The 15,275-nt window shown below is 39.8% G+C and overlaps 1 protein-coding gene across 2 annotated transcripts in view; it reads right to left on the reverse strand.

Annotated features, from left to right (window-relative positions):
* Window positions 1-15,275, reverse strand: part of LOC105487906 (CD38 molecule) — a 66,967-nt gene that overhangs the window by 25,183 nt on the left and 26,509 nt on the right. For both annotated transcript variants that reach the window (XM_011751563.3, XM_011751564.3), the window contains one exon: window positions 5,893-6,022. In XM_011751563.3, coding sequence (XP_011749865.2) covers window positions 5,893-6,022 — 130 coding nt within the window. The remainder of the gene's footprint in view (window positions 1-5,892; window positions 6,023-15,275) is intronic.

The following is a 15,275-nucleotide window of genomic DNA, read 5'->3' on the forward strand; positions in this document are numbered from 1 at the left end:
TAAAATAGTTTCTTCTAATTCTGTGAAGAATGTCAATTGTAGTTTAAAGGGAATAGCATTGAATCTATAAATTACTTTGGGCAGTATGGCCATTTTCACAATATTGATGCTTCCTATCCATGAGGATGGAATGTTTTTCCATTTGTTTGTGTCCTATCTGATTTCCTTGAGCAGTGGATTGCAGTTGTCCACGAAGAGGTCCTTCACTTCCTTTGTTAGCTGTATTCCTAGGTATTTTATTCCCTTTGTGAATGGGAGTTCATTCATGATTTGGCTCTCTGCCTGTGTGTTGGTGGATAGGAATGCTTGTGATTTTTGCACATTGATTTTGTATCCTGAGACTTTGCTGAAGTTGCTTATCAGCTTAAAAAGCTTTGGGGCTGAAAACCGGCACAAGACAAGGATGCCCTCTCTCACCACTCCTATTCAACATAGTATTGGATGTTCTGACTGGGGCAATCGGGCAAGAGAAAGAAATAAAGTCTATTCAAATAGGAAGAAAGGAAATAAAATTGTCTTTGTTTGCAGATGACATGTTTTCTAGTTATAGGATCATGAGTTTGCCAGTATTTTATTGAGAATTTTCACATCGATGTTCTTCAGGATATTGGCCTGAAATTTTCTTTTCTTGTTTTATCTCTGCCAGGTTTTGGTATCAGGATGATGCTAGTCTCATAAAATGAGTTAGGGAGGGGTCCTTCCTTTTCAATTATTTGGAATAGTTTCAGAAGAAAGGGTATTAGCTCTTCTTTGTAACTCTGGTAGAATTCAGGTGTAAATCTGTCTGGTCCTGAGCTTTTTTTTTTTTCTGGTTGGTATTTATTACTGCCTCAACTGTAGAATTTGTTATTGGTGTATTTAGGGACTCAACTTCTTCCTGGTTCAGTCTTGGGAGGGTGTATGTATCCAGAAATCTATTCATTTCTTCTAGATTTTCTAGTTTATTTGCATAGAGGTATTTATAGTATTATCTGATGGTTGTTTGTATTTCTGTGGGATCAGTGGTGATATCCCCTTTATCACTTTATTGTATCCATCTGATTCTTCTCTCTTTTCTTTTTTATTAGTCTAGCTAGTCATCTATCCATTTTATTAATTTTTTTTTCAAAAAACCACCTCCTGCATTCATTTATTTTTTGAAGGGATTTTTGTGTCTCTATCTCCTTCAGTTCTGCTCTGAGCTTGGTTATTTCTTGTCTTCTGCTAGCTTTGGGATTTGTTTTCTCTTGGTTCTCTAGCTCTTTTAGTTGTGACGTTAGGATGTCGATTTGATATCTTCCTAGCTTTTTGATGTGGGCATTTAGTGCTATAAATTTCTCTCTTAACACTGCTTTTATTGCATCCCAGAGATTCTGATACATGGTCTTTTTCGTATTAATTTCAAAGAACTTGTTAATTTCTGGCTTAATTTTATTATTTACCCAGGAGTCATTCAGGAGCAGGTTGTTCAATTTCCATGTAATTGGTTTTCAGTGAGTTTCTTAATCTGGAGTTCTAATTTGATTGTGCTGTGGTCTGTGAGGCTGTTACGATTTTAGTTCTTCTGCATTTGCTGAGAAGTAATTTACTTCCAATTGTGTGATCAATTTTAGAGTAGATGCCATGTGGCACCAAGAGTAATGTATATTCTGTTGCTTTGTCATGGAGAGTTTGGTAGATTATCTATCAGGTCCACTTGATCCTGAGCTGAGCTCAGGTCGTGAATATCTTTGTTAATTTTCTGTCTTGATGATCTGTCTAATATTGACAGTGGGGTGTTAAATTCTCCCACTATTATTGTGTGGGTATCTAAGTCTCTTTGTAGGTCTCTAAGAACTTGTTTTATGAATCTCAGTGTTCCTATATTGGGTGCATACATGTTTAAGATTATTCTCTCTCCTTGTTGAATTCACCCCTTTATCATTATGTAATACCGTTTTTTATTTTTTGATTTTTGTTGGTTTAAAGTCTGTTTTGTCATAAACTAGGATTGCAACCCCTGCTTTTTCCATTTTCCATTTGCTTTGTAAATATTCCTCCATCCCTTTATTTTGAGTCTATGTGTGTCTTTGCATGTGAGATGGGTCTCTTGTATACAGCACACCAATTGATCTTGACTATCCAGCTTGTCATTCTATGTCTTTTAATTGGGACATTTAGCCCATTTACACTTAAGGCTAATTTTGTTATGTGTGAATTTGATCCAGTTATCATGATGCTAGCTGGTTATTTTGAAGACTTGTTTATGTAGTTGCTTCATAGTGTCATTGGTCTGTGTACTTCGGTGTGTTTCTGTAGTGGATGATAATGGTTTTTCCTTTCCATATTTAGTGCTTCCTTCAGGAGCTCTTGCAAGGCAGGACTGGTGGTGATGAATTCCCTTACCTTGTGCTTGTCTGAAAAAGATTTTATTTCTCCTTCATTTATGAAGCTTAGTTTGGTTAGATACGAAATTCAAGGTTGGAAATTATTTTCTTTAAGAATGTTGAATTTTGGCCCCCAGTCTCTTCTGGTTTGTAGGGTTTCTGTTGAGAGGTCTGCTGTTTGTCTAATGGGCTTCCCTATATAGGTGACCTGCAGAATCTGATGATTATGTGTCTTGGGGTTGATCTTCTCATGGAGTATCTTACTGGGGTCCTCTGGATTTCCTGAATTTGAATGTTGGCCTGTCTTGCTAGGTTGAAGAAGTTCTCCTGGATGATGTCCTGAAGTGTTTTTTCCAACTTGGTTCCATTCTTCCTGTCTCTTTCAGGTACCCCCAATCAGTCATAGGTTCTTTTTACATAATCCCATAGTTCTCAGGTTTCGTTCATTCCTTTTCATTCTTTTTTGTCTAATCTTCTCTGCCTGTCTTATTTCAGCAAGATAGTCTTCAAGCTCTGATATCCTTTCTTCCGTTTGATCTATTCAGTTATTGATAGTTGTGTTTGCATCGTGAAGTTCCCATGTTGGAACTTTTTCAGCTCCATCGGGTCATTTATGTTCCTCTCTAAACTGGTTATTCTCTTTAACAGCTCCTGTGTTTTATCATGGTTCTTAGCTTCTTTGCAATGGGTATGAACATACACCTTTAGCTCAGTGAATTTCATTATTACGCATCTTCTGAAGTCTACTTCTGTCAATTCATCCATCTCAGCCTCAGCCCAGGTCTTTTTTTTTTAACATTGGGTAAATGTAGCTAGTATCTTTAGTTTTTTTATACTTTAAGTTCTGGGTTACATGTGCAGAATGTGCAGTTTTATTACATAGGTATACATATGTCATGGTGGTTTGCTGCACCCATCAACCCATCATCTACATTAGGTATTTCTCCCTAATGTTACCCCTCACCTAGTTCCCCTCTCCAACATGCCCTGTTGTGTGATGTTCCCCTCCCTGTATCCATGTGTTCTCATTGTTCAACTCCCACTTATGAGTGAGAACATGTGGTCTTTGGTTTTCTGATCTTGTGATAGTTTGCTGAGAATGATGGTTTCCAGCTTCATCCATGTCCCTGCAAAGGATATGAACTCATTCTTTATGGGTCTCAGCCGAGTTCTATGCCCTTGTTGGAGATGTGTTAAAATCATCTGGAGGAGAAGAGGCACACTGGTTTTTTGAGTTTTCAGCATTTTTGTACTGATTCTTTCTCATCTTCATGTATTTATCTACCTTTGATCTTTGAGGCTACTGACCTTTGGGTGGGTTTTTGTGGGGTCTTTTTCATTAATGTTGTTGCTTTCTGTTTTTTCTTTTAGCAGTCAGACCCTTTCTTCCATAGGGCTGCTGCAGTGTGCAGGGGTTCCACTCCAGACCCTATTCACCTGGGTTCCTCCCACACCTGAAAGTATCACCAGTGAAGGCTACAGAACAGCAAAGATGACAGCCTGCTCCTTCTTCTAAAAGCTTCATTCCAGAGGGGTACCGGCCTGATGCCAGCCAGAGCTCTCCTGTATGATGTGTCTGTCAACCCCTGTTGGGCAGTCTCCCCCAGTAAGGAGACACAGGGGTCAGGGATTGACTTGAGGAGGCAATGTGTCCTTTAGCAGAGTTGGTGTGCTGTGCTAGGAGAATCCCTTTTGTCAGGATCAGCTGCTGTCTTCAGAGTCGGCAGGCAAGAATGATTAAATCCACTGAAGATGCGCCCACAGCCGCCCCTTCTGCCAGGTGCTCTGTCCCAGGGAGATGGAGGTTTTGTCTGCAAGCCCCTGACTGGGGTTGTTACCTTTCCTTCAGAGATGCCCTGCCCAGTGAGGAGGAATCTAGAGAAGCAGTCTGGCCACAGCCACGTTGCCACACCCAGTCCAGACTTCCCAGCCTCCTTAGCACTATCAGGGGAAAACCGCCTATTAAAGCCTCAGTAATGGTGGATGCTGCTCCCCCACCCAGCTCCATCATCCCAGGTCAACTTCAGACTGCTGTGCCAGCAGCAAGAATTTCAAGCCAGTGGTTCTTAGCTTGCTGGGCTCTGTAGGAGTGAGACCTGCTGAGCGAGACCACTTGGATCCCTGGCTTCAGCCTCCTTTCCAGGGGAGTAAACAGTGCTGTCCCACTGGGGTTCCAGGCACCACTGGGGTTCCAGGCACCACTGAGGTAGGAAAAACACTCCTGCACCTAGCTTGGTGTCTGCCCAAACAGCAGCTCAGTTTTGTGCCTGAAATCCAGGGCCCTGGTGGTGTAGACACAGGAGGAAATCTCCTGATCTCAGATGGAAATGCAGAAATCACCCACCTTCTGCATCGGTCTCACTGGGAGCTGCAGACCGGAGCTGTTCCTATTCAGCCATCTTGGCTCCTCCCCCTATTCATTCTTAATGGGAGTCAGTGAAGGATACTGGTTTAAAGCATGGGACCGAAAACCCCAGTCCTCATTGAAGCCCAGCATCACCATCACTTATCACATGTTTCACCTTGAGCAACCAAAACATCACTAAGCCCCACTTTCTACACCTGTAAAATGGTAACGATAATGACTGAAATAAACTACTGGGGTGCTAGGGAAATTAACTGAGATAAATGCAAGTAAATTGCTTAGCATACTATCCATCGCATAGTCACTTATTTGACAAATGTCAGCCTGGGTTATTATTTGCCAAACACCTTTTCTGCATAGGGCATCATGCCTGGGGAATGGAGAAGTTTCACAATGACTCCAGCTCACTAACAATGGAATGAGAGGCTGAAATTTCTGGGTGGTTTTAAGGGCTTCACAAAGAAAATTTTAGGCATGCGGAATTTTGCCTTAAACATCGACTATAGAAAAGGTGCACTCTGATAGACCTTTTCCAATATAACCAATGTATTAGAATCCAGGCCTCTGTGGCTCCAAGTCTCATACTACTTACATTTAAACTGGTCACTTTCAAGCCTGCCACACTTGGGCAACACTGGTCACCTAAACACACCAAGCCTCAGTTTTCTCACTGGTAAAATGGGGATGCTGACACCTGACCTGCCCATTCCACAGAATGGCTATGAAGGCCTAAGAAGATAAGGATTAGGAGAGTCTTTTGTGAGCAAGAAAAAGAAAAAAAGCACTCTGCAAGTGTAATTTGGCATTGTTATTATTACTACTACTACTATCATTAAGTCAGGGGAAAGTTTTGTTATTATATAGGTTGTGTTAATTTGTTTGTTTGAGTTGGGTTTGGTGTTAGGTTTTTTCTGCCTAGTTTTTGGCCAAAGCCCCTTTCCTATTTCTGTATCCCCATTTATCTTATCCCCATTTATCTCTTATCTCCCTTCTCCAGAAGTACTAAATCTTGATTATATCATGGCCCCTCAATGGCCTGCAAATTCCATTCCTACCAACCACACTCACACTATAATGTATGGATTTTTCCTCTTCCTTCATTCTAATCAAAATTTGGACCCATGAATTTTTACCACTGGCTTTTATCCCCAGTTTTAAAATCAATGGCATACCCCCAATTACCTTGTTGCAAGGTACGGTCTGAGTTCCCAACTTCACTAGTGGCTGATAGTCTTCTTCTGTAATGTTGCAAGGATATTTTGAAATAAATGCACCCTTGAATGCATCCCACACACTTTGGCAGTCTACATGTCTGTGAGATAAAACACAGAAAATAAAACATAAATTATTCTATTTAAAAAATATTTTTGGAGCATAATTATTTTTTAGAATCTCATTTAGGAAGCATCTATCATATGCCAGATAGTCCATACCTATCATCTCATCTCACATGTGGTCTACCAGGGGTACAAAGAGAAGCTGATACCATTCCTTCTGACACTATTCCAAATAATAGAAAAACAGGGACTCCTCCATAAGTCATTTTATGAGGCCAGTATCATCCTGATACTGAAACCTGGCAGAGACACAACAAAAAAGAAAATTTCAGTCCAATATCCCTGACGAACATCAATGCAAAAATCCTCACTAAAATACTGACAAACTGAATCCAGCAGCACATCAAAAAGCTTATCTACCATGATCAAGTAGGCTTCATCTCTGGTATGCAAGTCTGGTTCAACATACACAAATCAATAAACATAATCCATCACATAAACAGAACCAATGACAAAAACCACATGATTATCTCAATAGATGCAGAAAAGTCCTTCAATAAAATTCAACATCCCTTCAGGCTAAAAACTCTCCATAAACTAGGTATCGATGGAACATATCTCAAAATAATAAGAGCTATTTCTGACAAACCCATAGCCCATATCATACTAAATGGGCAAAAGCTGGAAGCATTCCCATTGAAAAGTGGTGTAAGACAAGGAGGCCCTCTCTCACCACTCCTATTCAACATAATATTGAAGTTCTGGCCAGAGCAATCAGACAAAATAAATAAATACAGGGTACTCATATAGGAAGAGAGAAAGTCAAATTGTCTCTGTGTGCAGACAACATGATTGTATATTTAGGAAACCCCATCATCTCAGTACAAAACCTCCTTAAGCTGAGAAGCAACTTCAGCAAAGTCTCAGGATATAAAATCAGTGTGCAAAAATCACAAGCATTCCTATACACCAAAAATAGACAAGCAGAGAGCCAAATTATGAGTGAACACCCATTCAGAATTGCTACAAAGAGAATAAAATACCTACGAATATAACTTATAAGAGACATAAAGGACCTCTTCAAGGAGAACTACAAACCTCTTACGGAAATAAGAAAGGAAACAAACAAATAGAAAAAAAAATTCATGCTCATGGATAGGAAGAATAAATATCGTGAAAATGGCCATACTGCCCAAAGTAATTTATAGATTCAATGCCATTCCCATCAAGCTACCATTGACTTTCTTCATAGAATTAGAAAAAAACTACTTTAAATTTCCTATGGAACCAAAAAAGAGTCCATATAGCCAAGACAATTCTAAGCAAAAAGAACAAAGCCAGAGGCATCACATTACCTGACTACAAAGTGTACTACAAGACTACAGTAATCAAAACAGCATGGTACCAGTACCAAAACAGATATATAGACCAATGGAACAGAATGGAGGCCTTGGCCATGCACAGTGGCTCATGCCTGTAATCCCAGCACTTTGGGAGGCCAAGGCGGGCAGATCACAGGTAAGGAGTTCAAGACCAGCCTGACCAACATGGTGAAACCCCATCTCTACTAAAAATACAAAAATTAGCCAGGCGTGGTGGTGCGTGCCTGTAATCCCAGCTACTCAGGAAGCTGAGGCAGGAGAATTGCTTGAACCAGGGAGGCAGAGGTTGCAGTGAGCCGAGATCGTGCCACTGCACTCCAGCCTGGGTGACACAGCAAGATCTCGTCTCAAAGAAAAAAAAAAAACAAAAAAAAACAGAACGGAGACCTCAGAAATAATACCACACATCTATAACCATCTGATCTTCAGCAAACCTGACAAAAACAAGCAACGGGGAAAGGATTTCCTATTTAATTAATGGTGCCAGGAAAACTGGCTAGCCATAAACAGAAAGCAAAAACTGGACCCCTTCCTTACACCTTATACAAAAATTAACTCAAGATGGATTAAAGACTTAAATGTAAAACCTAAAACCATAAAAACCCTAGAAGAAAACCTATGCAATACCATTCAGGACATAGGCATGGGCAAAGACTTCATGACTAAAACACCAAAAGCAATTGCCACAAAAGCCAAAATTGACAAATGGGATCTAATTAAACTAAAGAGCTTCTGCACACCAAAAGAAACTATCATCAGAGTGAACAAGCAACTGACAGAATGGGAGAAAAATTTTGCAATCTATCCATCTGACAAAGGTCTAATATTCAGAATCTACAAGGAACTTAAACAAATTTACAAGAAAAAAATAACCCCATCAAAAAGTGGGCAAAGGTTGTTAACAGATGCTTCTCAAAAGAAGACATTTATGCAGCCAACAAACATATGAAAAAAACCTTATCATCACTGGTCATTAGAGAAATGCAAATCAAAACCACAATGGATACCATCTCATGCCAGTTAGAATGATGATCATTAAAAACTCGGGAAAAAACCAATGCTGATGAGGCTATGGAGAAATAGGAATGCTTTTACACTCTTGGTGGGAGTGTGAATTAGTTCAACCACTGTGGAAGACAGTGTGGCGATTCCTCAAGGATCTAGAACCAGAAATACCATTTGACCCAGCAATCCCATTATTGGGTATATACCCAAAGGAGTATAAATCATTCCACTATAAAGACACATCCACACGTATGTTTATTGAAGCACTATTTACAAGACTTAGAGCCAACCCAAATGCCCATAAATGATAGACTGAATAAAGAAAATGTGGCACACATACACCATGGAATACATAAAAAAGAATGAGTTTATGTCCTTTGCAGGGACATGGATGAAGCTGGAAGCCATCATTCTCAGCTAAAAAACACAGGAACAGAAAACCAAACACTGCATGTTCTCACTCATAAGTTGGAGTTGAACAGTGAGAACACATGGACACAGGGAGGGGAACAACACACACTGGGACCTATTTGGGGGTTGGGGGCAATGGGAGGGAGAGCATTAGGACAAATACCTAATGCATGTGGGGCTTAAAACCTAGATGATGGGTTGATAGGTGCAGCAAATCACCGTGGCACATGTATACCTATGTAACAAACCTGCACGTTCTGCACATGTATCCCAGAACTTAAAGTAAACTTTAAAAAAAGATAACTCAAAAATCAATCAATTTAATATGCTGTATTTTGTAGAATAAGTGACAAAAACCATATGATCATCTCTAAAGAGACACACAAAAATATTAGACAAAATCCAACACTCTTCTGATGAAAAAAAAAACAGTGAGAAAATTACAAATAAAATGAAATTTCCTCAACCTGATAAAATTCATCTATTAAACCCCACAGCTAACATTATACATAATGGCAAAAGACTGGATGCTCCCCCTTAAGATCAAGTACAGTCCAAAGATGTCTGATTTCATTACTTATATTCAACATTGTATTGGAGTTCTAGCCAAGGAATTTAGGTGAGAAAAAGAAACTAAACTCATCCAGATTAGAAAGGAAGAAGTAAACCTATCCCCTTAATGGATGACATGATACTGTATATAGAAAATTCTAAGAAATCCACAAAAAGGAAACTGTTAGAACGAATGAACATGTTCAGCAAGGTTTCACGTTACAAAATCAGTATACAAAAGTCAATTGCATTTCTATATACTATCAATGAAAAATATAAAATTGAAATTTAAAAAATTCCATTCATAATAGCAGCAAAACAACTAATATTCTCAGGAGTAAATATAACAAAGAACTGTAGGACGGGAATGCTGAAAAATCCAGAACACTGTTAAAAAGTAAAGAAGACCTGAAAGAATGGAAAAACATTCTACATTCATGGATCAGAAGACTTAAGACTTAGTATTTTTTTGTTTGTTTTTTAGTTTTTGTTTTTGAGACGGAATCTCACCCTGTTGCCCAGGCTGGAGTGCAATGGCGCAATCTTGGCTCACTGCAACCTCCGCCTCCCGGGTTCAAACAATTCTCCTGCCTCAGCCTCCTGAGTAGCTGGGATTACAGGCACACACCACCATGCCTCGTTTTTTATTGTTTTTTTTTTTAGTAGAAACGGGGTTTTACCATGTTAGCCAGGCTGGTCTCGAACTCCTGACCTCGTGATCCACCCGCCTCGGCCTCCCAAAGTGCTGGGATTAGAGGCGTGAGCCACTGCGCCCGGCCAGAAGACTTAATATTGTTAAGATGACAGTATTCTCTAAGCTGATTTACAGCTTCGATGCAATAGGCATAAAAATCCCAGTTCCCTCTTTTGCAGATAGTGACAGTTTATCCTAAAATTCATATGGAAATGTAAGGAACACAGAAGAGCCAAAAATCCTGAAAAAGAAGACCAAAGCTGAAGAGACACATACTTCCTGATTTCAAAACTTACTACAATGCTCGTAATCAAGACAATTGGTACTGGCATAATGATGTAATCACAGGACCAGTTCTAACTGGCCCTACTCTGTTGATAATAGTATGTCAAGTTATTCTACAGGCACAAAGCCAAAAAGTTGTAAGTCATGCAGCCGAAGAATGCAGAAAAGAAGACGTCAACCTTGAATAACACCCAGAAGAAAAATTCCTCTCCTCCCCACCACAGAAGCAAATGGTCAAGACATGACTGGAACCTGAGGGCCCAAACATTTTTAAAAGCAAGAAACCTGAGCCCAAGCATGTCCAGTGTTAAGACCCCTTACCAAACCTTACCATAAATGGTCCTGTTTAAAGTCCTTCTAATCGAAACCTGCCCTACCAGTGCTTCTGCATACTAGTTTACCCTCCCTAACCCGTAAAACTTGTCCCAGATCCCAGATGGGGAGACAGATTTGAACTTTGCCTCCTAATTCCTTGCAAGCCAACCTCACGATAAAGGTTTTGCTTTTCTCAAAAACCAGTTCCATAATATTGGCTTCTCTATCTGTCAGGCAGCAAGCACACTGTTCAGTAACAATGACAGAAATATAGATCAATGGAATAAAGAGTCCAGAAATAAAGTCTTAGAGTTATCATCAATTAATTTTAGACAAGAGTGCCAAGGCCATTCAATGGGGGAAAAAAATCACTTTTCAACAAATGGTGCAGGGACAACAAGATATCCACATACAAAAGAATAAATTAGGACCCCTATTTTATACCACATACAAAAATTGTCTCAAAATGAATGAAAGACCTAAGTATGAGAGGTAAAATTTAAAAATTCTTAGAGGCAAACATAGAATAAAGAAATTGTCATAACCTTAGATTAGGTAATTATTTCTTAAATATGATATCAAAAGCACAGCAACAAAAGAAAAAATATATAAACTACACTTTATCAAAATTAAAATCCTATGTTCTTCAAAGGACACCATCAAGAAAGTGAAAATAAAATTCACAGAATGGATTAAAATATTTGCAAATATTATTTATGTTTCAGGACTTGCATCCAGAATAATAAAGAGCTCTTATAATTCAATAATAAATGGATAACCCAATTAACAAATAGGCCAATAATTTTATACATTTTTTTATAAGAGATACAAAAATGGCTAATAAACACATTTAAAAATGCTCAACATCATTAGTCACTAGGGAAGTGGAAATCAAAACCAAGAGATACCACTTACCCACTCACTAGGATTGGGTTAGGGGTTGAATTATGTCCCATTTGAAATTCACATGATGAAGTCCTCAGTCCAGTACCTTAAAATGTGACCGTTTAAAACTAGAACAGTTGCAGGTGTAATTAATTAATGCAAGGGTGGCATCCAACAATCATGTTTTAGTAAGCCCTCCAGGCAATTCTGATGCAAGTTTAGGTTCAAGAATCATTGGGTTATACACGAAAATGTGAAGAGTTCAACAGTGGTTTCTTTCCAATATCTGAGCACCATATTTCTACTTGATCCACACTCGCCTTTGACAGCCCTGCCAGGAAACCATTATTAACCTGGTTTTCTCTGTACATTATATATTTAAGGGAAAAAAAGCTTATTACATTTTGTATTTCAATGTCAATCAAACTTTACGGGGCACCATTGTGGATAGTTTAGAGAAAAGAGATTTGGCATCAATTTTGCTTTAGGGGATCTTGTTTTGATTCCATTAATTAATGCAGTGGCCTTCTCGGGAACTTCCTGTTCCCATACTTCAACTCCCTCATAAAACTCTTCTACATCTTTCCTTAGCAGCATCTTTGCAGACAAAGATGGAAGAGTAAGATAATTTTCTGCTATAAAAGATCTGGCCGGAAAGAGAAATTCATGTGCACTGAGCACCTACATGTACCAGATGCTTTCAAGAGTGTGTTCATATATAATCACCAAAACTTGTATTGAGTCCCACAGAGAATTAAAAAACCTCCAAAATTATTTTTATTCTTCTTGGGTATATATACCCTACTTCAAGAAACATTACCTCAGCATTCAAGAAAAGTCCAGGTTACAAATTTAACAGAATTCCTTGTTTAGATGGAGCAGAGCTATAGAGCATTAGAGTTGAAACAGACCTCGGAAGAGTTTGTAACTTAACTCTTTGCCCTTTCTACATCTTATGAATCCGAGCTTTCAGTGTGCCCTACAAATAAGAGAAAACGAGGAGAGCCAATGAGAAATCTGGGGGCAGGTTTTATGAAGCTATTTCTTTTATCCTAAAGCCAAACACCTCACCTTGGTTGTGCAAGTCAATTTTTTGTTGTTGGTTTAGATATATATGTTGAAATAAAAAGGGATTGGGACTGCAGTAGACAGGGATGGGGGCAGATCTTTCCGACTAAAGAAGCAGCAGAGAAGGACTGAGTCATTTCTGGAAGTTCAATAATATTTTTCTTCAAAGATTCTTCTGTTCCAAAATTGGAAACCTTCATCAGGAGAGGTCTAGGAATACCTGCAGTTGGGACGGGGAGACAGTGTCGTGGCAATTGTTAGCTCAGCAGCCGTTCCTGAGAGCTCATTCTGTGCCTGTGATTCACTTCTTCCTAAACCAGAAGTGCTGTTGAAAGTCAGAGGTTCTCATCCCTGGCCACACTTCAAGTTCACCTGAAGAGCTTTGGAAAAGATGCAGTGCCTGCTTTCAGACCCACCAAGTCAGAATGGGGAAAGTGGAAGACCCCAGAACTAAGAATTTCTAAAGAGATCTCCCAGATGATTCTAATGGTCAACTAGGGGTGATGACAAGTAACCTAATGAAACCCTTTCATTTCGCAAATGAGGAAAAGGAAGTTTACAAAGGAAATGTGACTAGCCCGAGGTCACACAGCTGTTAAATGTTAGACAACCAGTTATTCAACTGAGTTTTCCCCAGCACTTACGCAGACCAGAACCCACAAGTGTCTCCTGATTCCCTCCACCACCTCCCTCCGCTGCTACTGCCTTACTTTACTTCCATTTCTTACAACCAGTTAGCCAACAATCAGCAATGACTAATCATTGTAACAATTATAACAACCACAATGATTAACATTTACCAAGTGCTTTCTTCACGTAGCCATCTGGCTAAGCGTCTTACAGGCATCTCATTGGGTCCTCATTCACACAAACCTATTATCTCCAGTTTACCTATAAACTCAGAAGACCAAATAACTTGCCCAACACTCTACAACTAGAATATCCCAGCCAGAATTTGCATCTTGTACTGTCCAAGTCCAGACCACATACCCTTAAACACTTCATCAGACAGCCTCCCAAGAGGCCATCCCAAACACTGCTTCCAAGAACAGAGAGGAGCCCTCTACAATATTTTTAGAGAAAGAAAAGCTTTTTTAAATAGCTGTTTTTCCAGAGCCACCTGACCCAGCCACCATGATGGAACCAAATAGTTACCAGAGAGCCCAGACAAGGCTAATGCAATCAAGCAAACAAATCTGAAAGTAATTCATAACATCATTTTGAACTGTTCAACTATAATTCCTTCATCCTAATACCTTAAAACCAGGGCATCGTCAATGATTTTCTGTCCAAAACAAAAAAACTTGGAGAAATCACCCCACACTGATCAATCCATGTTTTAAGAATAGCTATCGCCGGACAGTAGTATAGAGTTGTTTTGTGATCTTCTATTCTCCTTCTTATATTCTCAATTTTTCTGTGATAAGCATATATTACAAAGGGGGTCATGACAAAACTTTGATTTTCTTGTTAAATTGCCTGGACAACTATACCAAATGTTGGAGAATCTTGGAGGTAAGGTCTTAGGAAATGGGAACATCTCAGGTCCAAGCACCCTTGGTGGTTACCTGTTATTTCTGTGCCTCTCCCAGGTCTCTTGGCCATGATATATCCTTTCGCATCCCTCATCCAGATAAAGACCATACTGTGTAACCAGGTAAGACAATGTTGGTGCCCCAGACCCATGTGCTGAAGTCTAATGATGTGAAATGTGGAGTGGAGTGGGAGGCTAGGACTACAGACCTCTTCCAATACAGCTTTCTCCCCAAACACTTCCTTGCATCCTTAAGCAAAATTGGATACCAAATCACACAAGAATCACAGAACATACCCAGAATCACAGTACGAATAACGTCAGGGAGACAGGGAATAAAGAGGCTTAAACAAAGCAAGGAGAGAATGAGAGAATGGCACGACCTGCAAAGCCCCGCTGGTCCTGCCTTCCTTCCTGCATGGGACACGTGTTCAGGCCCAGAAGAATGAATATGGCCACTAAGTGAGGTTTCGTGGGGTTCCTCACACAGTCAAAGGGATCTAAGGGATGAAGTCTCCAATTTATTTCAGAGAGAATTGTACAGTTTACGTGATCTTTCAGGGAATCATGCCTCATGGATTCTGTATTTAGTTTTCAGAAATAATCCTTTAATCAAGGACATCCTGCTAAGGGTATTCTAGAGATGGATCTCTTTGTTTTAGCAAATATTTTCAGTTTATCTGCCTAGAGCTCCAATAGAAAAGGAGATTAGACCAGCTCACCTGCCTTCCTCTGGTTCCCTCGAGTTCTCTCTCTCTCCTCAAATTGAGTAAAGTGATCCCAGTCTAGCTGTTTTAGCTCCTTCCTTCTGGGACCTCACATGCACGGGTTGTATTGTAAGTGGAGATGTTGGTAATGACAAAGCAGTGCAACCCCCCGACACTCAGGAGCTGGCCTGGTCCCCACAGCTGGGCGTTAGTGTTCTCCACCTGAGCATAATCAACTCCCTGGGACACTAGCATCAGACAAGGCCACTGTGTACGTGGTCTGTCACCATGATAGGCCATGATGTGAACACAAGCAAAAACGGCATCCAAACCACAAAGTAACAGCCAAACATCCTTTTATCACAGCTGATAGGAGTGACTGCAGCTTCTTTACTTATTACAGCTTCAGCCTTCTCATTCTTGCAGCCCAGTAGAGGAAATTTATTTAAA

This window comes from Macaca nemestrina, chromosome 3, assembly GCF_043159975.1.
Source record: "Macaca nemestrina isolate mMacNem1 chromosome 3, mMacNem.hap1, whole genome shotgun sequence".
In the NCBI taxonomy this organism is placed as follows: domain Eukaryota; kingdom Metazoa; phylum Chordata; class Mammalia; order Primates; family Cercopithecidae; genus Macaca; species Macaca nemestrina.